The 23,821-nt window shown below is 42.2% G+C and overlaps 1 protein-coding gene across 6 annotated transcripts in view; it reads left to right on the top strand.

The window, feature by feature from the left end:
* The window catches only part of TIAM1 (TIAM Rac1 associated GEF 1), a 156,571-nt gene extending 136,318 nt beyond the window's left edge, over positions 1–20,253 (top strand). For 4 of the 6 annotated variants that reach the window (XM_069870987.1, XM_069870978.1, XM_069870960.1 and 1 more), the window contains 12 exons: positions 4,260–4,439; positions 4,872–4,940; positions 5,254–5,379; positions 6,790–6,898; positions 9,028–9,207; positions 9,336–9,454; positions 10,754–10,862; positions 12,408–12,466; positions 14,081–14,183; positions 14,818–14,905; positions 15,680–15,852; positions 17,829–20,253. In XM_069870987.1, coding sequence (XP_069727088.1) covers positions 4,260–4,439; positions 4,872–4,940; positions 5,254–5,379; positions 6,790–6,898; positions 9,028–9,207; positions 9,336–9,454; positions 10,754–10,862; positions 12,408–12,466; positions 14,081–14,183; positions 14,818–14,905; positions 15,680–15,852; positions 17,829–18,313 — 1,800 coding nt within the window. In that variant the 3' untranslated portion in view covers positions 18,314–20,253. The remainder of the gene's footprint in view (positions 1–4,259; positions 4,440–4,871; positions 4,941–5,253; positions 5,380–6,789; positions 6,899–9,027; positions 9,208–9,335; positions 9,455–10,753; positions 10,863–12,407; positions 12,467–14,080; positions 14,184–14,817; positions 14,906–15,679; positions 15,853–17,828) is intronic. The other 2 variants (XM_069871003.1, XM_069870996.1) reach the window with 1 other exon arrangement.
* The last annotated feature ends 3,568 nt before the right edge of the window (positions 20,254–23,821 follow it).

Raw genomic sequence — 23,821 nt, 5'->3', positions numbered from 1 at the left:
TTTCATCCAGCATGTGAATTCAGGTTTCAGGCCGTTTATGAAATCTAGGAAATGCCTCTCTGTTAGTCTCCATTTCAACAGAATATCAGGAATATTTCATACCAGTGTAAGTTCTTAAATGGATACTTGCCTTTGTGGTGAGCTGACTCTTTTGGCCTTTTAAATATTGTGGAATAAATTAAGGTTCAAAGGTGGTTCCCTGAGAACTGATTATATGTGTGAGTGCTTAGTGTAGCAGTTTACCAAAGGCTAAGCTAGGTGTTGTGTTGCATCTCAAGATCAGTCTTTGTGCATGTTTTTTCCTGTAATGGTCCTTTGAATTTGATTGAGGATGAGCTTTAAAAGCTGTCGTCAATTAAAATACTGCAGGACACTCATTTCTCCCTGTTTCTAATTAAAGACATCTGTCTATTGAAATGAAAGCTAATTACCTTGCAGCAGTTGTGCTTAGGGGAGCATGCTGTAATGGGCTGTGTGTATACATGCTTACAGCATTTAGAGGTACTTTTTTAGAGAAAATAGGTCGTCTACTCTCTGCATCATTATTCAAGACCAGAATTAAGTCTCAAAACCTTCATCGTGTTGCAATAAATGTGAAAGGATTAAAACAGGGATTTGAGGGGTAGGTTTTCCAATAAGCATAACTGGCTTTTTCAAGTTCTTTTAATTCTGTGTCTCTGTCCCTTCAGATGTTTAATATTCTCCGGCAGTGCCATTTGTAGCCAATCGGCTTGTGCTCTGCCACAGGCAACAGACATTTATATTCCTGGGCTGTCTTCACCTCTGCTTTGCTGCATTTCAGCCTCTCTGCTGAAGTTCTCCTCTTAACGAGTGTATGATAAGCAGCGTTGAGTTCTCAGCTTCGACTCATAGCCAGCTCTTAATTCCAGCTGATGTGGTGAGCGAACAAGGCCGGCGGCAAATGACACATGCAGGAAGGCTTTGCTTAGGGAAATGTGGTCACTGCCCTTGCTTATTAAAATGCAGCTGTCTTCTGTGCTGTGTGCCAAGTAACCAGCACGGAGTATCAGTCTGGAGTGGGAAAGCCTTTCGGATCAGCTGAATATATGGAGAACTGGGATTTTCCTCCTAGCTAAGTGACAGCTCTGGCAATACTGTCTTTCCAGCGATGTCGGCTATTTGGAGAGTTAACCGTAAACTCAAGAATGAAAGCGCTGGGAGAGCTGGCGACTCTTTGTACCGTATGCTGTATTTGGTGAGCAGATCTACTATGCAACGTGACTAGTCTAAGTAATTAGCAGCTGAACAAATTTTCATGCTGTTTTAATATTTAGGTTATAAATTTGGGGGTGAGCTGTGACATATATAACCTGTAGAGGCTTTTTGTTATTGTGCAGTGTCATTAGCAGTCCTGGCAATGCATGAAAGGATGCAATTTGCCTGAGTTTTGTTTGGGAGATCAATAATGCTTGGAATTTTCTGCCTATGGAGGAAAAGAGGTGTTGCATGCTGTTCCAGGGGGCAATCTGCCTGATGCCCAGGCAACTTGTACGTCTTTATACGGTAGAAATGGCACATTGCTCTGACAACTATAAGGTAGGGAGCCAAAACTTCCCACTGTGGGCAGCATCAACCTGCTTGATGAGTTTAAGGACTTGCTCTTCCTGCATGGGAAGAGTGTGAGCTTAGCTCCCCTGCTGAGCCCCCTGCAGAGAAGGGGTTAATGTACTTGCAAAGAGTAAACTTCATTTTACTGCCTGGTTGTGCCAGCCCTTCATCTCATTTTAAGGTTGCTGGTTGGGATTGCTTGCAGAATTGTACCTGAAATGTGATTCCGTAATTCTCCTAGAGAAATCCTGGTTCAGCACTATCATTGTGGCAGCTGGCAAACAGAGCTGCTGTTGGAAGATAAAGGGATGTGTTCCTGTTCCAGACCTTACCTAGTCTATCCACTTTCTCTAGGAAAATGTCACAGAGGTTTTATTTAATATTTGGAGAGTTCTCAGCAAGATTGTTGTGTTTCGAACCTCCCTAGGTGCCATATGCATCAATTTTCTGTCTAGAAATAGATTTGTTTTCTTTTTAAAGTAAATACAAGATAGAAAGGATTACATTCAGGAATGAACATTTTTTTCAATGAACAAGCACTAAAACAGGTTTGTGTACATTATTGTGCTTGAGACTTCTTGTCTGTCCGAAGAGTATCGGGTGAATGGTGCTTGGGAAATACATAAAAGATGTGGGGCAGGGCAGTGGCAAGGCAGAGCTCAGCCATGCTGCTGGCTGGAACTGGGCACAGCTGAAGTCAGTGAGTGGTTTAACTGTGCACAATAGGAGATGAGGCTTTAAAGAGTCTTCTACGCTTCCTTTTTGGCATATGGGTGTAACTATTCCTTCTGGGGCAGACAGCATGCCTGTATGACAGTTATCCAATTTTCAACTGCTTGTTAGTGCTTAGCTGGCGTTTCACGGTGTAAGTGGATTTTTCGCACTCTCTTTCTGGGTGACCCATCTTTCTCTGCAACGCGTTGCAAGTGCAGGCGCAGGATGGTGAGCTGTCTGCAGGGCATCAGATGGGAACTGCTTAAAACACTTGATTTATTTTTAGAGTTTGATTCCATACTTGCTTTAGATATTGTAACTATTTTTTATTGTACTTTTGGCTCTTACAGCAAGATGTTACTGGATATGCATTCCTCAAATATTTGTTCAAAAAATGGTCTTAATAGAGCTAAATGTTTATGAAGAAAACCCTGACTGTCCTGGGTCTCTGCAGGCTCAGATTGACATCTGTTAATTGTCAGTTCTTTGTCCTGTTTCTCTAGGTAAGGTAACTTGGCAGGTATTTTTACCTGTGCTGAAGCCAAGCTTTCACCTACTGCAGTTTGTGGATTTAGGCTGCTGGGATCAAGATTACATCTGTAGAGATCTAATGCAAGCTTAACCTAAGAGTTTAGATATGATTTGGATATGCTTAAGAGTACAGTGAGTGTAGGTGAAACCTTGCCGAAAAATAAGAGGAATTACTTTGACTAATATATCCAACTCTGTGACATGTGGCATTACCAGAAGCTAAGTTAGTTGGAAATGGACCTTTAGGGAAAGCAACTGTATTATGAAGGGAAATGCCTTACTTGTCGCTAGCGTGGTTAATGCTCCTCATGGGCTTCATGGCTGTGTAGGTGCACTGAGAGGGGAAAATAGCTATATGTGAGCAGACTGTGCAGCTTAACAAATGCAGCACTTTTCCACACTGGGTCGTAACAAAGGTAAGGCGTAGTGCAGGCTCTGGATGATGTTGCTGCTACTGGCTGGTGAAAGTGATTTCTCAGGGCAGGGCTTCAAACTACAAGGTGGTGATACGCCTTTTCCCTCTCCCTTTCCCTTTCCCTTTTCCTCTTCCAATACCACAGCAGGAGCATGCAACAACTCTTGCCCTCCCACGCTCTGTCCAGGTCTCTAAGAGGGATGGAGGCAGGGCATGCCTCTGCTTTGGCAACCCTAGAAGTCTAGGACTGTCATCGTTGACACCAGAAACTATACTTGCTGCAAACTTTTCAGTGTAATGAAAGATGCGAGAAGGTGATCTAACGTGAGGAGGTGAAGAGAGGATAACTGTCTTATTATATAGACAGCTGATTAAACATTAAAGAAACCATCTAGATGTAACAGTTCTGGAAAACCTGATTTATGAGGAAGATATTCGCCCTGCAAAGCGTGTTTTCAGACACAGAACGAATATACAGTTGCTTTTCCAAAGAGTCTGTATTTGAAGCATGAGAGACTTTGGTTCCTCAGATTGCTCTCCTTCCCCAAAGAAACAGCTTAAATGGTTTCTGTCTCCGCATTGTCTCCTTAACTGTGTTGACCAGCTATTCATGGGACTCTTGCAAACTAGATTAGGGAACTGGCAGAGGGCTGGCATGTGTTTTGTCTGCACAGTTGTTTTTAGTTCCCAATTCTTGGGCCTTTTTGTTTGTTTGTTTTTCAATCTTAAATGCTTGACGAACCTATTGTAATTAAAGTCATGCTTATCTGAAACCAGGTACGTTATTGAACAGTACTTCAATTAACTTCAAGTGTGCATCTCTTTCCCCACACTCTCCTTGCCTTGTCCCAGTCACTGAGAGATAGGATAGACAGATATATGAAATTATGTATGCACTTGTGAACTTTGGTGCCTGTTAAAAAGCCCCTAAGCTGCAACTCCTGAACTGCAAAGCCTTCTCAGATCCATCATCCCTATAGCTCTTGCCTAAAATGTTACTGTTGGTCTTTTCCTCTTCCTGTTTTTAAAGAGTACAGAGCAGGTCGCTGCTTTCTGTCGCAGTCTGCATGAAATGAACCCTTCTGATTCAAGTGCTCATCCTCAGGAATTTACAGGACCCCAACTGGCCACCATGAGACAACTCACTGATGCAGATAAACTGCGAAAGGTTATATGTGAACTTCTTGAGACAGAACGCACCTATGTCAAAGTAAGGAGTCTCAATGCGTTGTTTCAGTCTACTAATATTTCTCCTCCTTCTGGAAAATTTTATTAGTTTCTTCTCTAATACTTATGTTTTATTCATGTATCTTTGTTAATTTACATTCAATTTTACAATCTGTCCCTAGAATAGTAACTTAAACCTCTGAAATAAGTAGGCTTTCTAAATTCTTATTCTGTCATTTTGAAATTACTTGGCTGCTGTGCAGAGGAACGCTGCTGAATGAGTTCCTGTTGCTTTTGTAAGTAAACCTGTGTAAATGTTTCCTTTAACTATCTTAAATTCTGTGAAATGTAACTATTATATCTTGTGTGTGAAGGAGAGAAATTAATGGACTAGGTGAATGGTGATCCTCCACCTTAATAAATATTCAAAGGCAATTTGTGGAACCAAGGTTGTAACCTTTTTCTGAATTTTTAGGACTTGAATTGTCTAATGGAGAGATACCTGAAGCCTCTACAGAAAGAAACATTCCTTACACCAGATGAGGTATGTTAACTTTTGCTTATCTTTTTGCTAGGTAGCTTACACACACCCCTCCACACCCCTCACTCCCCAGCTCGACTTGCTTGTTTGAGGAAGGGCAATGGAGAAATTTTGAATCCATTTTCTTTTAAAATAATTGATTGAGCAAAGGAGTAGAGTATAAAGGTACTGCTCAATAACATGTAGTCTGTAGGGGTTTTTTTTTCCCTGACATCACATTGATCATTACAACTGGACTGAGAGTTACTAAAGTTCTAGAAAATGTGATTTAGCTGTGAAGTGATATTTTTGGCATCTTGTTTTTTTCTCTTATTAGCTGGATGTTCTCTTTGGGAATCTGACTGAAATGGTAGCATTCCAGGTAGAGTTCTTGAAAACTCTAGAAGATGGAGTAAGGCTGGTTCCAGACCTGGAAAAGCTTGAAAAAGTTGAGCAATTTAAGGTAATTTCATTTTTTACATTTGGAGTAGTCCTTTAACACTACTTGTCTGACTGCTGTTACTGTTCATGTAAAAACCTGCATCTGCTTATACTTGAAATTAATTGTTAGCTAATACTGGAACTGTTTGAAAAACATCCTTGTACAATTGTAGTTTAGGGTACATTTAGCTGTACAGAGCACTAGAAATCTGTAACGCCATGTGCTTATAGATGCTATTTTTGCCCTTCTGCCAGATTTCTTGTCTCAGGCTGTCAGGAAAAGCCAGAGATGGAAAGTTACATAAAATCTTTGTCAGGTCTATTGTAGTAGTTCAGAAACCCACTAGGGCTGCAGATCAGAACTGTAGATTGAATTCTGTATTTGGGCTTTTGATGCATAGCAGAACTATATGACAAGTACTTGCAACCATCAGCAGATATGCATCAAAGGTAGAAATGTAGATTAAAGATACATAAACTTCATTTGAAAAAAGGCAACAGGAAAATGTGGAAACAGAAACTTTGTTCTATTTCTAGTGTGGTCACGTACTGGATACATGGCAAATTGCTAATACAGTGTTTAGTCTTTGGAGAATTTTACTCTTGCTTTGAGCATTCAACCTTAGTAGAGGTCAGAATGTCTTGATAAATAGTCTTAATTCCACTGGGATTGCTCTTCAGCTAACATACAGCCCTGAAAGAACTACTGAAAGAAGCTGTCTTTTTGTGTGTGACTTTGCCATCAGGTGCTTGTTTAAAATATGCATAAATTGTGAACACTGCCCTCGTTTAACTGTAACACAGCTTCAGGTTTGTAGGAAAGGTGCCCTCAATGGAGAGCACAGAGACACTATTTTACTGCCTATGAATTGAATTCCCCCTGGCATCCCCCAATGTTGTTTTGTTCCCAAGTGGGTAGTAGAGCAAATGCTTGACTGTGGCATAGACATTTTAGGGAAGGATTGTGTTTGGCCCTTGACACAAACTCCTTTTCAAGTGAGTGAAGACCTTGGAGTGTTTTTGCAGAGGGATACTAGTCTTGTTTGCAGCTCCTTAGTGTCGTGATCCATTACAAAGTCAGATACATCCAGTCCTTCCTGTGGCCTCTGGTCATTACTTACAGCATTACTGTTAAGCTCAGGGATTTAAATACAGTTCTGGAGCTGTAAAACTAGTTCCCTCTATAGTTAGCAGTGTCTCCACATCATCCTAACAGGAACTTTGCTAATGATAATAATCACATAGCCTGAATCTTGGCATGAAGTCTGCACCTGTTTCTTCCTAGATGGTGTGAAAACACTTTAAAAATGCAGTGTCCTGCCATGCAAAAGCTTGGTGGAAACTTCAGGTGACCTGGCAGAAGGGCAAATAACTGGTTTTCATGTGATTTTTTTCCTAATGCCTTTTTTAAATTTTTTTTTAAAAATCCTAGAAAGTGTTGTTTTCCTTGGGTGGATCCTTTCTTTACTATGCTGACCGGTTCAAGCTCTACAGTGCCTTCTGTGCCAGCCACACAAAAGTACCCAAAGTACTTGTGAAAGGTAAGAACTGTGTACAAACAGACCTGGGCATGCAGAGAGAGAGATGTTGTGGCGACAAGTTGGTTTGGGCTGGCACAGGTTGTCCCTGTGGATGATGTCCTTGGGCCACTGCACCCCAAACCATGCAGGGCAAGTTGTGTTGAAGGAATGGGGGCACACGTGTATCTGGTTGCTCTCCAGGAGCCTTTGCAGTAGTGAAACAAGTCTATCTGGCCTGAGAGGCTCACAGAGAACGCTGTGCCATTGGTGTTCTTGGAACATTGATGTAATGATACCCGAGTAGCTCGTTGCAAAAAGTTGTTAACCTCACACGTAGTTTCCCACACACACACTTAGTTTATTCCCCCCTGACATGTTCAGTTTCCTTTCAGTCTTGTGGGGAGTAGAAAGATTTCATAAATTGGTGATGTGGCATGCATTAATGGATCACTGTGTGATCCTAGAGTTTATGATGTGAATGTTTGCTAGTGGCATTCCCACTGAAGCTCTGGCTAATGCACCTGAATGCTGACAGCTACTATGAAAGGATCAGCCTGGGAGAATGTTTTATGGAAGCTGTCTAAATATTTTAACTTCACTGTGCTCTCTCTCTGCTCTCTTCTTCTTGTCACCTTCATTCCAATTTGCCTGAGAAGTTTCCATGTGCAAATTCCAGCAGAGCTTGGTTTGCTGAGATGGAGATAAATGAACTGTGGTCTGGCTTGTAAACAGTCATGGGCTGCCTTCCCTTGGAGTGATGTTTTTTCCCCTGTGAAAGTGTTAATCTCTCAGAGTTAGCAGTCCTTCACGCAATTTATTTTTGGCCGAGACATTAAATAAACAAATGGTTCCAGTTGCAGAAGCAATGCCATTAAGGGAGGAGCTCTTATTTTTTAAAAGAACATCTGAATGTTTTACAGTCAAAAGTTTATTTATCTTTTTTTACTCTTGGTTCATATTTGGTTTTGGGTTTGGGATATTTTTTACTGGGCACATTTTTTTCATTTCTACTTGTAAACTCTTCTTTAGCATGCTGCAAAGAATAATTGGCAGCTCTGTGGAGTAGATGAATAAATAATTGGTTGCTAGTCACATCAATGCTTTCTTTCAGCATCGTTTCCTTAGACCTTAATGTCAAGACTGTAGATTAGGTAGATGGGGTTGTTTTGGTTTGCTTTTTCATTGCTGACTGTGTTTGTAAATGAGAAATGGTTGTGCTTGAATTACAGCACAAACAGAACTTAAAATTTCATTCCCGTGATAAATCCCCTCAAAAGCCTGGGAGTGTATTTCAATTGTATTTTGGTGTCCTCAGCTGAGGTGCAGGTGGCTTTTGGATTTGAAAATGAAGTTGCTTTATTGAAGTCAACTGACTGTCTGCAAAAACCCGGCCAACCCTGGAAGGGGACATGGTTCCAATTAAACCAATTGTGTGGAATTGTTCCTGTACTGAATAACTTCTGTGTCTAAAAATGCCATCTTCTCCATTACTCCCTCCTTGTACAAATTTATGTTCTAGTAAGGGAAGCAATAGAGAAAATGGTATTTTTATAAGTTCAGTAGCAGTCAGGTAGAAAACATGATAGCAGTCAGGTAGAAAACATGATAGCAATCAGGTAGCCAGTCTGCCTGTACTCTCAAAATACGGTGCACTTTTGCAAGTTTATTGCTTCCTGCCTCCTTACTAGCTCTTGATGTTGTTGTTCAGTATTGCACATTAAGGTTTAATAAGGTAACAATAACCAAACACGCCAATATCATAGGTGTGCCTGTCAGACTAGACTAATGAGTAGTGACTTTTTAGAAATATCCATTTTGAGCCTTTTCTTCAAGGAAATGGATAATTAAAATAATTCATGCTGCTCTAAAATAGTTGCAAGACCAGAAATACTGTGGATTGTGAATTTAAAAACTGCGTGTTTTGTTACAGTAGGTGGGTGTCTGATGTTAAATGATAAATAGCATATCTGTGGCAAAGTGTCAGTAACTCAAAACCTGAAAGGCATAAATCTAATACTGTGGACCTGATAAATCAGCACTTCCTTGCAAAATGTCTCTGGATAAATGAATTTAAAGCTGGAAAAATCACTTTATTAAGGCAGCTGTTACGATTTTTTGATTTATCAGATCACTTTATTTTAATCTTCCAGCCAAGACAGACACTGCTTTCAAGGCATTTCTGGATGCTCAGAATCCCCGACGGCAGCACTCCTCCACGTTGGAGTCTTACCTCATCAAACCCATCCAGCGGATACTGAAATACCCTCTCCTACTGAAGGAGCTCTTTGCTCTGACTGACGTAGACAGTGAAGAACATTATCACCTTGATGGTAAGGAGCTAAGCCGCGTTGCTTTTCCCTGTTTAGCCTCTGATCTGAAACTCCCCTCCTCCCCTCTTCCTCTCAGAGGCTTAAAAATGCCTTTTGTCTCTTCCCCTACCTCTCTGTCTTTCTTCTAGTGGCCATAAAAACAATGAACAAAGTTGCCAGCCACATTAATGAAATGCAGAAAATCCATGAAGAATATGGGGCAGTGTTTGACCAGCTCATAGCAGAACAAACAGGGGAGAAAAAGGAGGTAACAGATGATCAATTTTTAAGAGATAAAGTCTGTTATTTTGGTGCCTATAATGTATGTGTTAAATGTTTGATACAGTTTACCTTTCATGCTATGTCATTTTTGTGAATCCTGGTGCAAACATGTAAATCAAAGTCCAATTCAAAAACTGCTTTACCATGTGCAGTTCAATGAGTGGGACCACTGTAAAGAAATAGTGGGTTAATTCACCTTGAAAGCTGTGCTTGAGTCAAAATCCCAGTCCAACCTGCAGCTTACTGTTTTGATGTCCATAGCTTTGATCTCCTCATCCCACATGAATCATCTTGCCCTGCTAGTCTGAGTGGACTGGCATGCTGAGGCAAGCCAGTACGTAGCTCTTTAATCACTTTAAAGAATCAAAGTGTGAGGTGTGGTGTAAGAGAAATTGCTGTTCCCTTTTTAGAAAGTGTGTTAGTGGGCTTGATATATGAGAGGGCTTTGGGCTAGGTCTCTCATATGACACATATGGAGACATATGTAGATCGAGTGTGGTTCAGTCCTGGCTGACCATCTCAGAAATCTGTGGAAGATGTCTTGAAATTTTAGACTGAAACCTGGACTCTCCATTTGCTGATAAAATGTAGGACTGCAGCGCAGCAGCACAGGGAAGGAGAGTGCTGGGCAGTAAGGAAGCAACAGAGTAAGGTTGAAGGGGACTCAGGGAAGAGGTAAAAACATACTGAAAGGCCAGTGGGAGCAGTGATGTGAGTGGAGGCTGGAGGCTTCGTACATGACTGTATGAAGTAATGGTAATGGGGTTTTGCCAACAGCCAGAATGAAGAACAAACATAATAGGCATTGGGCTACAAGGCAAAAGATGTCTGGGACCAAGTAGTGTTGAGGAAGCTTTGGGTGTAAAAGCTGGGTAGCAGAAGCAGGGATTGAGGACCAGATGGTGATGTGGGCAATGCTTGAATGTTCAAAGAAAATAGAAAGAAACTAACAGGGAGAAAGGTGGGCAAAGCAGAAAAAAAACCCCAAGTAAAATACCTGGGCTTTGCCCTGAGTACCCACCAAATTACAAGAGCTGGACTCCGAGTTTGATTTCTCCTAATTTATGCTCACTAATTAAGGATTAACATGTATCTGTTGCCAACTGTCACAGGCTGTTTGCACATGCTTGCAGTCGTCTGATTATAAATATTCCAAAAGTTTGCTTGCGGGGCATTTGTTTGTTTAAGATTATTCTTAAAGCAAGTTTTCTTGAACTGAAAAGTCAAGTAACCTTTCTTGAACTGATTATGCACTGTGTCTTTGTGCATGTGTTTGTGTTGGCAGGTTGCAGACCTTTCGATGGGAGACTTGCTCTTGCATAATACAGTGATATGGCTGAATCCTCCTGCTTCACTGGGGAAGTGGAAGAAGGAACCTGAGCTGGCAGCATTTGGTTTGTATCCTAGTAATTTTATTTTGGATGCCTAAAAGGCTGTGTCTTAGCAGATGCTTGTTGAAGGTAGTTAAGCATTGTTTTCCACAAGATTGGCTGAAACCTAAAACCCTATTTATGCTTTTGCTGTGAGGGCCATATTCTATTGAATATGTACTCTGTTGATCATATACTCTGTTGATCTAAATTTAGTGAAGAATTTAGAGATGACTGCTGTAGTAGTGCAAGAGTTCCTTAAACCTATAACCAATTCTATGTATTGAGAGCTATATAGAAAGAGATTTGTCTCAGAAAAAAATATAGTTTGGTAGCCTCGATGCCAAGTAACTGTACTTCACATCCTACAGAGCAGGATGAGACTAGGGGCTTTGCCTTTTTTATCCATGCCTTTTGTCAGAAAGGACATGCATAACTAAGCTTTAAAAAGTGCTTAAAAGCTAAGCCAGGACTTCCAGTGAGTTGCTTTGGAGTGGTCTGTTTCCTCTCAAGTATTCTATCTTGGGTGGCCAAACTAGAATTTGAAACTACTGTTGGCATAGATCTCAAGGTCTTTCCACTGCATTGGAGTATGGTTCAGTGTACCTTGAAAAGGCACATTATTGATTAATACTGACTAAATCATGTCTTTTACTTTCAGAATTGTATCAAATAATGCAGAGTGTGCTAGATTTTCTTCATTTGTTCCAAAATTTCTTTACGTGCAGTGGACTTTTTCCTTGTTGTTTCTGGAAGGCAATGCTGCTTGGGAAGACAGTGATTTTAATTTCTGGTTTTGTCTTATACCAAACAGATAACGAATAAAGACATTTTCAGCTTTGTTCTGTAAAAGCATGTAAAAATTGACTGGTTTTCTGCAAGCTGAGAAAGAACAGGTCATACCCTGAAGCTGAGAGGCCTTATGAAAGCTGCTAGGAATGTGCAGCAACTCTTAATTACTCCAAAAAGCCTTAAATTGGTTTCATAAACTGTCCAAAATTAAGCATCCATTCAATTTAATTCTAAAATAAAGGGTGCCTCTGAGGCCTGAAGTAAAAGATCACAGGGAAAACTGGAGTCTTTAAAGACAAATTCCAGGAATTGGATTACACCTCTGCCTGCCAATGATACTCTGTTTTTTTATTAGCATAGACCACTGTCCCACCTGGGGGGGTTCAAATTCTGTGTAAGTGTAGTCTCATCTGCTTATTGGCTGTTTGTAGCTGGATGCTGCTTATTCATCTGAGGTGAACTGAGCCAGAGGGATTAAAGTTTTCTCAATTTTTATATAGAACTGTTGCTGCTTGAATAGTAATGCTGATAAGTGGTAACTTGGAAATTAAGAGTTTAAGTGACTTTGAAGTAACCTGGTTTTGTGTGCTGAAAGTGGTTAAGCTCAGTTTTTTTTGGAAAAATATGCCAAAAGGTTGGTAGGTTTAGTCCTGGCTTCCCTCCCTGACTCAGCTGAGGGTTCTTTGAGGAACTGAAAGGTCTGTGTGCTTGCGTGTGGAGTAGGCCCATTCCCACCCTTACTGACTACATGACTTTTGTTTCTTGCTTCTCCTCTAGTGTTCAAAACTGCTGTGGTCCTTGTGTACAAGGATGGTTCCAAACAGAAGAAGAAACTTGTAAGTTTCACGGACTATTTCAGTGATGCTGTGTGCATTTGCTTTCCCTAAAAAAGTGCCATTCGAGTGTGCTTTTGCATGTGTGATCTAGTGCTCAGCCGCACAACTGAGGTTTTGGGTAACTCTGAGTGGCCTGCTGTTCAGGCTGGGGGCAACACTCTGCAAGAATTCATTTAATTCATCCACTGCTCTTTGCTGGACTAGTAGTTTATGTTGCCTGCCACATCACGATGATGTGGTTGAGAGCTGTCCTGTGGAGAAGGACTTGGGGAGGTGCTGGTCAATGAGTAGCTCGACATGAGCTGGCAATGTGTGCTCGCAGCCCAGAAGGCCAACCATATCCTGGGCTGCATCAAAAGAAGCGTGGCCAGCAGGTCAAGGGAGATGATTCTGCCCCTCTGTTCCTCTCTTGTGAGACCTCATCTGGAGTACTGTGTCCAGTTCTGGAATCCTCAGCATAAGAAGGATATGGAGCTGTTGGAACGGGTCCAGAGGAGGGCTACAAAGATGATCAGAGGGCTGGAACACCTCCCATACAAGGACAGGCTGAGACAGTTGGGCTTGTTCAGCCTGGAGGAGAGAAGGCTTTGGGGAGACCTTATAGTGACCTGCCAGTACCTGAAGGGGCTACAAATAAGCTGGGGAGGGACTGTCCATACAGGCTTGTGGTGATAGGATGAGGGGAAATGGGTATAAACTGGAGAGGGGCAGATTTAGACTTGATATAAGGAAGAAATGCTTCACGAAGAGGGCGGTGAGGCACTGGCACAGGTTGCCCAGGGAAGCTGTGGCTGCCCCATCCCTGGGGGTGTTCAAGGCCAGGCTGGATGGGGCCTTGGGCAGCCTGGGCTGGTGAGAGGTGTCCCTGTGCATGGCAGAGGGGTGGGAACTAGGTGATCTTTAAGGTCCTTTCCAACCCAAAATATTCTATGATTCTTTGATCTATTCCATGATGTGGAGTGGACTTCCATGAAAGAAGGTATCACCTTGAAGGTGTCTTTTGGCTCTTTGATTAGCGTATACAAATCGAATATGACAGCTGATGTCTGCCAGCTTTTTCTTACTGAAGCATAATGCCCTCATTTCAATTCTGGCTGTTGCATGCCACTGAGCAAGTGCTGGCTGCTCTGAGCTAAATTAGGCATGTCTACACTCTATTCAGTTATCCTACCTGGAGTCTGGGATTAAAAGGTAAAACTAAGCTTGACAGCAGACCTGTGCCTTGCTACAATAGGGAACACGGTATGACAGAAAACTTTTTGTTTCCCACTTATGGCATAAACCAAAGGGTGATCTGAAATGCTTGTATGTTTGTTTTCTAAAGTCAGCTGGCCACAGAATAATTTCAGAGTGACTAAAGCAAAACTAATGTGTGTTTGTGTCTGTGTGTGCACTTGGGGGTGAGACTGCAGCATTGGCCTCAATGGTCTATGTTTTAGTAAGAACTTCATAGTCAGACACTTCAGTGGCACAGGTTGCTAAGAAGTTGTAGTGGGAAAACAAGAATTGCAACAAGACGCTATCTGGACATTCTCAGTGCAAAGCACAGGAGATTTTAGTGTCTGAATGTCCCAAGGTGTCTCGCTTCCTAACAATATTTTGAAATTCTTCCAGGGAGGATCACATAGAGCTTCAATTTATGAAGACTGGGATCCATTCCGCTTTCGCCACATGATACCTTTGGAAGCACTGCAGGTTCGAGCGTTGGCAAGTGCAGGTAATGTTGCAGCTGCATGAATCTGGCAGGATTCTTAATGTTTGGTCTAGGGGCGTTCACTGACCAGTATTTGTCACCGGTACATGTGTATGTAGTTTCTGGTTCCTCAGAGAAGAACCCAAAACCTATAATAGCCCTGCGGAGAAACAGAAGAGGCAGAAGCTCCAGTTATGTGTCTCTAGATTGTCAGTACTTTCCTGAACCTTGTCAGGGTTCTGGAAAAACAAGTCAAAATTGTTGACTCTGGTTCACTCTGTTCCTCTGGTGATGAGAAGACAATCTTGCAGCCGTGAGACAACAGTGCTAGTGAATTTTTGTTCATGTGGGTAATGATTTCACGTGAAGCTTATTATGTTAAAAATTTCAAATTTTAAGCAGTTTGCTCCCTTTCCACTTTATATAAGTGAAAGTGGAAAGAATGTAGGAGGTAGCTGTGAAATGTGACAGTGCTCCATGGAATACCTGAAAAGCTGGGGTTTTTTGTATTTTTATGGGACTGAGTACATGTAAAATACTACTAGACTTTGACGAGTTTAAGTGTCTGTTGCTTTGTTAGTCACTTTCGAATAAGTACAGTAACTGAGGCTAAATATGAGAAACTGTTGTATGAAATGGTGCTTGCTTTTCACTTTAGATGCAGAGACCAATTCTGTGTGTGAGATTGTCCACGTTAAATCTGAGTCTGAAGGGAGGCCAGAAAGGACGTTTCATCTTTGCTGTAGGTAGGTGCATTTCCATATTTTCAATGGCAGGTGCACTACTGGATCCCAACTTGCCTCTGCCTTTCCGGTAAGGCAGTCTGGGAAAGGCCAGTAGGGAAAGTGGGAAGAAGGAGTTAATTCTGGAAGACAGAATTTTATAAAATGTATTAAAATAAAGGCACATACTTGATATTAAGATTTTCTGTTCACTGAGTTACATCCAATTAATCTGCAGTGTTGGATCTTTATGCCAGGTAGCTGCTCATGTGTCTCCCCTTTCCTTAAGTAATCTTGTCCATATTTGTTGTGGTGGTTGCCCTGACGTGTTTTAGAGTTCAAATAAGAACTTGGTATACAAATTCACTAGAGTCTGACAGAGCTGAAACCAGGCCAATTCCTAGTACTATGTAGTGGAGAGTTGCAGGATTTCTGCTGGGTGCGTGTTTACAGGAGACAAAATGAGATATAATTAGCCACCATAGGTCAACTTGATGTTGATAAGACAAAGAGAAGTTTTGATATTGTAGGAAAAGGAAACCTTAAAAGGGGCAAATGGCTAAATGTTTTGTTCATGAACAATATATTTGTTTCCATGCATGTCCAGTGCAATGATTATAGATTTAGCTTTACTTTGAAAGCACTGTATTAAATTGAGTCTTCTCTGGGGAAAGCACGTGCCAGTTGGTTTGCACTGACTTAAATTATAGAACTGGTCATTATTTATTGCATTTACAGCAAGCTTTTAGCAGTTCCCAAGAGATAACACTGCCTTTTGTATTCTCACCTGTTTTTCAGTTCACCAGAACACAGGAAGGACTTTCTGAAGGCAGTGCACTCGATTCTGCGGGATAAACACAGAAGACAGCTTCTTAAAACCGAAAGTTTGCCCTCATCCCAGCAATATGTTCCTTTTGGTGGAAAAAGATTGTGTGCTCTAAAAGGTGCAAGGCCAGCCATGAACAGGGCAGGTACTGTAGGGCTACAGACTTTCAAGATCCCAGTAACCCCAGCACTGTTGTAGGGCATGTGGTGGTATCTGTTACTTGTATATTAGTATTAGCATTCTCTCCTGTGTATGTAAAAGCTGCTGTTTTTCCATGCTTCAGCTCCTTGAGAGACTTAAATTGCCTCTATTTACCTTGCTTTGCACTTGAGGCTGAGCTTCAGGGCAGTCTTTCTGGCATGGAAGGAAGACATGGGATTCCTGTCAAAACCGATTGGCTGTGCACTTTAATCTGGAAATGGGTTTTAGCTGAACAAAGCAGAAGCCCACTGCATACATCTTAAAAGCATGTATAGATTTTTGATCTAACCCTGGCACTTTGAAACTAAAATGTACAAGAAAAATTGGCTCCCCTATGTGAGTGGCTTAGTTTGAAGAGATAGCTTTGGATGTCCTCCATCTTAGGCTTTTCAGCTATTTTGCTAGAGGGCACGTGCTTCTACTTCTCAGATTTTGAGAGGCATGCACTTGATACTGTAATTTTTCTAATGGTCTGTCCTAAACCATGGATTTTCCTTTTCAGTTGACTTCAGGCAAAAGCAATGAGAAAATTCCAGGGAAAAGCAGGTTTTCATTTTCAGAACACTAGATGATGGAGGGAAGAAACACTTGCTTCCAACTGAAAAGTACACGGCACCACTGCGTGTTTTGTTCTGGTCTGTTATTTACTTTTTTTTTCTGCTCATTAGATCCAGCAATGTAGACAACCAGGCTTTCTGTTCCTCTTCTGTAATGGGCAGGCCAGACCAATAGCATTCGCAGCATGGCTTCTCACTCGGGGCGTTGCTAGCCATCTGCCTCAGAGGCACTTTAAATAGTAAGGAAGAGGAGTCAAAGGAAGGCCAAAATGCAACTGTTTTGCCACAGTGCTTCTTCAATCAGCCTGGGGGGCTGATCTGCTGTAGATGCCAAACCTTCTTCCAGTTTGGCTCATTGGTGCGCTTGCGTGATGAATTTTACAGAGATTGAAATCTCCTCTTAAGAGTCCAGACCTCTCGCTACAGTTAACATTTGCAGCTGCTGAGCTGTTGTACTTTAATGCTTGTTTCTAGGCTCAGGGATATTAAGATGTAATCCCTGCCCCCAAACTGCTAGGGTTTAGTAAATACTCACCGAAAGTGCTAAGGTCCTTTTTAGTGGAGGGGGACAAACTATAATCTCAGAGTTCTCCTGCTTGCGATGGAGCTATGTGTGTGTGCACGTAAAGCACTGGAATGTCTGCAGGTCCTTCAGCTGCAGGATTCATCTCCTGCTTTGTGCCACAAGACTCTTATGAAGGTGCCACAGCTTGGAAGATGTGGTTCTGTACTAGGGTCAATAAATTGCAGAAGCTTGTAGACCAGCTAATGTTGAGTAAGGAGCTTCTGAAAGCTTTTCTGGTTTCAAAGTGGTGGTTTTTTTTTCCCCCAGTAGGGAGGGAGCGGGAAAGGGAGTAGCAGAGCCCTGGACAGGTAACTTGCTTCCACATAAATATTGCAACAATTGCAGCATCTTCAGCCCTAAGGTAGCTACTTGGAAACCTGCAGCATTGCCCCTAACCCAGACAAAGCAATTTCCTTTACGGAGGTGTAAGGCTAGTTGGTTTGTACAATGTGCTGACAGGAGGGCACTGCGTGTGAGAAGCTGAGCTGAACAGATGCACTTTGTACTGGCTGGCTGCTTGCCTACCACTTAGGAGGAACAGTAATTGTGGGCCATTATCCCAACTGTGGATCTGAGTAGCAGAAACTCCTTTTTCAGCTGGAGAGAAACCTGTGCTGAGGAGCTGAGTGAAGTGTGACTTGCCTGCAGGGAGGATGCTGAATGACTAGGTCATTTGTGGGAGTCCGTCTGCTTTGTGCCTAGCGGTGTTAAATAAAGGGCCTCTGGAAGACTAACTTTTTAAAGAGAGTTGTACCGTGTGTAAAAAGCCTATGGGGTTTTATCTTTGTGTGTGCGCAGTGTCAGCCCCAAGCAAGTCTCTTGGGAGGAGGAGGCGGCGGCTGGCCCGAAACAGATTTACCATTGACTCAGATGCCGTCTACATGAGCAGCCCTGAAAAAGAGCCTCAGCAGCCCACGCACAGTGGGGACACTGACCGCTGGGTAGAGGAACAGTTTGACCTTGCTCAGTATGAGGAGCAGGAGGACATCAAGGAAACAGACATCCTCAGCGATGATGATGAGTACTGCGAGGCCGTGAGAGGCGCCATGGCTGACCAAGAGCTTCGGGAGCGGCTGCAGGCAGCCTCCATCACTAGCAGCCAGCCGTGCCGGGGAGACCGCTCGCGCCCGGCCATGGACACGCACGCTTCCAGGATGACCCAGCTGAAGAAGCAGGCAGCCTTGTCCGGCATCAATGGTGACGTGGAGGGCCACGGTGAAGAGGTCATCTGGGTTAGGCGTGAAGACTTTGTCCCCAACAGGAAACTGAACACAGAGCTCTAAACTGGTCCCCTTCCCCGCCTGGATGCGTTAGGTCTCCCTGTCCCACCCTCCATCCCTCCCTCCCGCCTCCGCACACTGTGGTGGGCAGATCCCCCCGATAGATTGCACACTTGCACACACCATTTTGGCAGCTGAATTGATCCGAAGCCATGTGGCCACACTTTAGGCAACTGTAAAACGCTCAAAGCCTGGAACGGAATAAGCTTAAGGTCCTGTCTTTCGTTACAAAGGGCTTTCACACTATTTTATTTATTCTAAAATAATCAGGGGCTGAAAATAAGTATGGGGAGAATATCATCACTGGAAAACAAATTACTCTGGATGTCTTAACCTATGTGCAGCAAACTAGCTTAAACAATAGCACAACAAACAGAAGGTTTTATAGCCGTTGAACATCAGTTGTAGGTTCATCTCCTTAATGAGGAAACTGCCTTTTTAATGTGTACAGTTGCAGTATTCTTATTACTTTTTCCTCTTTAAATGTAAGAGAATATACATGTATTTTAGGAATGCGTGAGGAAAGGTTTGGGATTTATGTTGTGTTAAGTTCTCTTGGTCTGTGGCTGGTCTAATTTAATGTCAGTGTTGGAAGCTCTAGTTTTACATAATATTCTAAAGATGCCAAACTCTCTTAAGAGATCCAAATTTAACACTTGAAGAAATATTTTTTTGTATTTTACCAGAGATGCAAGGGCACAAAGGGATAGGAGTTTTACAGCATTAGCATAGCTCCACGTCTAGGATACGAAGCTAGCTTTTTGCCGAGGGTTAGGAATGGTGATTTTATATTAAAATATGAACTGGAAACTCTTATTTAGGTATAACTTTCTTCAGGAAAAGGATTATTATATATGTTTAAGACTGGAGTTTAGTTAGATAATAAAAATAATAAAATAAAACTACATGACTGAATTGTAGCGGACCAAACTCATCTATTGTGTAACCTCGCTGGAGCCAGCGTGGCAACATCACAGATCTGTTTGGTCCACTCTCTCTGGCAGAGTTTGGGCTTATGGGACAGGGAATTCATGGCCAAATAACTGACCTCATCCACTCTCCTGCTGTGGGTGAAACTAGTGTATTTTAATTCCTTTATAGAAGCTTTTCCACTGCAATAGAGTATGAACAAATTCTACACAAACAAACCTCTTCAACATTTAAAATATTTTATTTAAACATTATAACAGGGTAAAATGTAACTAAAATATTGTGGTTTTTAAGTAGGCTTCCAAATACAAAACACAAAATAGCACTTTTTTTTTAAAAAAAAAATTTATAGAGTTTTGCCCATTTCAGTTTCACCTATAGGAAAAAAGAAAAATTATATGGTTTTTTTTTCTTTTGGGGGTATCTATTGATGTTTGACACATTAGTAGGTACTTTGAAAACCTGAAATTTTATAATAGCTTTAGGACTATATTTTATAAAATCCACTCTGACTATATTTTAAAACATAACAAAAATTATTCCCCCCTCAAATACATCACTGTCTTTGTGTCCTAGCTAGCATTCCCCCCTCATTCCTCCTCCTTTCTGGTTTCTGGTGCACTATACTTGATCTTATGAAAGCTTTCTCTATTAACTTTTTGCTATCTCCTGGTTTCTTTTCGTAAAAGCTTTAGAAAGGTTTCTATACCCTTTGTATTATCACATCATTGTTTTATATCATCTACCTGTCAGTTGTGTCCCAGCGTATTAGAGAAGCGGAAGTTTTAGCTGTCCTATGCTGTAGCCAGCGGAATACTGTCAGCGCTGAAATACTGGAAGGCTGGTACTGGGAAGGTACCGTTGTTCTTGTACATAATGTCATGACATGTCTATGTCAAAGGTTCTTATATATTTCTTTTATAAGCTGAAAGAAGGTCTATTTTTATGTTTTTAGTTCTATGAATGGAACGTTGTAAATGCCTGTCAGAAATAAAATACTGGAAAAAATGCAAGAGACTGGTATGCGTCTGTGTGTGCTCCAAGACAGGTGCCTTTCTCAGCAGAGGCAAGGAGGAAGCAAATCCTGCAGTAGATTGCTGAATCATAGAATCAATAGGTTGGAAAAGACCTTTGAGATCATCTACTCCAACCTTACCTGTCCATTACTAAATCATGTCCCCAAGCACCTTATCTCCCCACCTTTTAAACATCCCCAGGGATAGGGACTTAGCCACCTCTCTGGGCAGCCTCCGCCAGTGCTTGATCCCCCCTTCTGTGAAGAAATTTTTCTTAATGTCCAATCTAAACTACCCCTGATGCAGCTTCAGGCCATTCCCCCTTGTCCTATCATGTGTCACCTCTTAGCAGAAGAGACCAACCCTCTGCAATCTCCTTTCAGGTAGTTATAGAGAGCAATAAGGTCTCCCCTCAGCCTCCTCAAGGCTAAACGACCCCAGTTCTTCAGTTGCTCCTCATAAGACTTGTTTTCCAGCCCCTCCACCAGTTTTGTTACTCTTTTCTTTGCTTCTTTGCTGTCAGATCAGTCCCTTTGGGTGGTGTCTGAGCTCTGGAGTAAATAATGTTTACTTTGGCCAGTGTGTGCTGAGCTTCAGTGTGAAAGGCTAGGGTGAGTTTGTTGGCTTCCCTTCTCTCCAATTGAAACCTTGTTTTTATTTATTTTCCCAATGGAAGGACTAAGCCTGGAGCATTGCTGTTAGAGGATGGAAAAAGGCAGGAAGATCAAATGCTAGATGCAAGCGTCTGCCCCCAGTGTGCCTCATTTGACATGCACCTTGGCACAAAATACAGCTTTCCCAGTTAGTGGGACTGCTAACTTGAAAACAGCATAATCAAGTCTGTAACTAGCAACACTGTTCCCCAAATCCCTGAAACTGCATCAACCTTTACTGAAACACGAGTGCAAAGCAGGCTAATGCTTGCTTGTGTGCTCAGCTGAGAACAAATGTGAACAAGCATGGACTTCTATTTTAAACATCACGAACTTTCTTTAGATGTGTTTATGTGTTCGTCTCTTGCACGGTTTAGTCCTTATTAGCTACGGCGATGTTTCTGGCAACTGACTTCAGCTTTCAGGTTGTATAGGAAGCTGCTTACAAAGCCTGTAATAACACACCTTGCGTTAAAAATTTGTATTATGCAGCTCACCCATCAAATATTGAACCTTACACAGAAGGTGTGGTAGGGGGAAAGTGCAATACTATGGAGTAGTTCTTGTATTCTCACTTACCACGCACTGTAGCTTAGGAAAGAGACCTCAAGTAAGGCTCGGCACATATTTTGAGAATTGAGAGTTGCCGTTTTCCTTATTGCACCCGTAACTAGTCATACCTGTTTCTTTTTCTGTGCTGGTCACAAGAAACATTAAGTGCATATTTTAAGAGAGAAGGAGGAAGCTGCAAATTCTGGAATTGGAAGAGCTCTCCAGTTTCACTGTGGCCAGTTGGGCCAGCCTTTGGGGTGCTGGGTTTTAGTCCAAATGTAAGTAGCACAGTGCGTGTTGCTTTTTTGTTTGCTGAGTCCCACCACCTTTCTTTAGAGGAACTAGGATTACTCATGTATAGGCAGTTTGGTTATATGCATGAATCCTGGCAGATTTGCCTTAAAAGATGGGCTTGGGGACAGCAGGGAACTGGTTTGTTAGAAAGCAAGGTGTTCTCCCGAGTGGTGCAAGAAGAGCCTTGCACAGCCCTGCGGGTTTATCTGCAACAGAACAGCAGTGGTCTTACATAGGGAGCCCACAGGCACCGAGATTTAGGAAGTGCACTTTTTAACCCCAATTTTACCAGTCAGATATTTTTTGGTTGTCTTCTCTAGCAGACCTGCTTTGCTTGCACCAGCTTCACGACAACACAGGAAATATTCTGTTTCTGAGGCTACCGTCTCTGCAGATCACACGGCAAGTATGTTACCTCGCTCCTTGTATACGGCTATTTTAAATGTGGCCTGATAATCATAGAAACAACAAAAGCACTGCCTCTTCCCACAGCTTGTGTTCCTCCTCCTGATGTCTTCAGGTTCTCTGCAACTTCTTTTCCTTTTCTTTTAATTTTATTTTGAACAGTTGCTGAAATACTTCTGCTGAACAGTGGACTTCACTTTTTAAATCCTTTCAATTGCAGGAGCTATTGTGCACAATGATTGAAGAGTGTCACTGTGTCAGTGTTACTGAATTAATCTAGTCTGGCATTTTTGGAAGCCTGCTGTGGCTCTGCCTTATTTTGGGGAAAGAGATCCTTTGAAAAATTGCTCCTTCTGTTTCTTCTTTCCTTTGGCCACATCCTGTCAATAATACATAGTACTTCTGCATCGTACATGGGCCTGAGCTCAAGTGGCTTTTTGCAATAATGAAACCTTAAAGCAGCCTTAGGGCCTGGATAAATTGTTCCCATTTTAAGCTTGACAGATGGAGGCAGGTGGAGAAATATACACAAGGTCATGCAGCAGGCTTGTGGTACCAGCAACAGGCTAGCAGAAGGCTGTTTAGCTAGTAATCTGTGTGATGTTTCCCTTTTGTTAATGTGAAGAAGTAATTAGCTGTAGTAAGGAATCTTTTCTTGTGGCAGAGTAATGAAGTGATCGGAAAAGTCACATGGACTGCCCGGGCAGCAGGAATAATTTGTTCATCCATAACGTACAGCTATGGTATTGAGTTTGCTTTCCTCTTTCAATTCTGTGTTTCCAATCAATTTACTAACTGGGGGAGAGATGATGATCATAGAATCATAGAATCACTAGGTTGTAAAGGACCCACTGGGTCATCGAGTCCAACCATTCCTATCAATCACTAAACCATGACCCTCAGCACCTCGTCCACCCGTGCCTTAAACACCTCCAGGGAAGGTGACTCAACCACCTCCCTGGGCAGCCTCTGCCAGTGCCCAATGACCCTTTCCATGAAAATTTTTTTTACTGATGTCAAGCCTGAACCTCCCCTGGCAGAGCTTGAGGCCATTCCCTCTCGTCCTGTTAATGATGAGTTAGGGAATAATTGTAAGCAACAAGCAGTTGCCACGTGGCCTTCAAAATGAAGCCATGGTTTCTGTGGCTGGTCACCTCCAGGCATTGATGTTACAGGTGATGCTGACTGTCTGCATCCTTGGGGGAGCACGTCTCAGTGGACTTAAAAGAAGAACAGGTTGTCTGTAGAGCTTGTGCAGTCTCCATCCTTGGGGGTTTCAGGAATTGTGTGGAGAAAGCCCTGAGCAACGTGGTCTGATCTCGGAGCTGGCACTGCTTAGGGCAGGGGGTTGGACCAGGCACCTTACTGAGAGCCCTTCCCACCTGCATTGTCTTACAATGTCATGATTCCTTCTCCACACCCCCCCACACCCAGTCACACAGGAGAAGTTTCAGTTTCTTTGTTATTTTTTTCCAGTAAGAAACAAACTGCAAAACATTATCTTGAATTTTATATCAATACTGCAATGAAGCTGAAAAGGCACACTCTCAGGAGATAAAGCTTTATGACAATCTTCCACAGGCAAGTCAGGAGCACAGATTTACTGTGGGGGTGGGACAACTGAAGAGGCCAGAAGTTACTTTATCCTGATCTCCTCACCC

This window comes from Phaenicophaeus curvirostris, chromosome 1 (genome assembly GCF_032191515.1).
Source record: "Phaenicophaeus curvirostris isolate KB17595 chromosome 1, BPBGC_Pcur_1.0, whole genome shotgun sequence".
In the NCBI taxonomy this organism is placed as follows: Eukaryota; Metazoa; Chordata; class Aves; order Cuculiformes; family Cuculidae; genus Phaenicophaeus; species Phaenicophaeus curvirostris.
The sequence above is the reverse complement of the archived record's forward strand: the minus strand, read 5'-3'. Positions and strand labels throughout refer to the sequence as shown.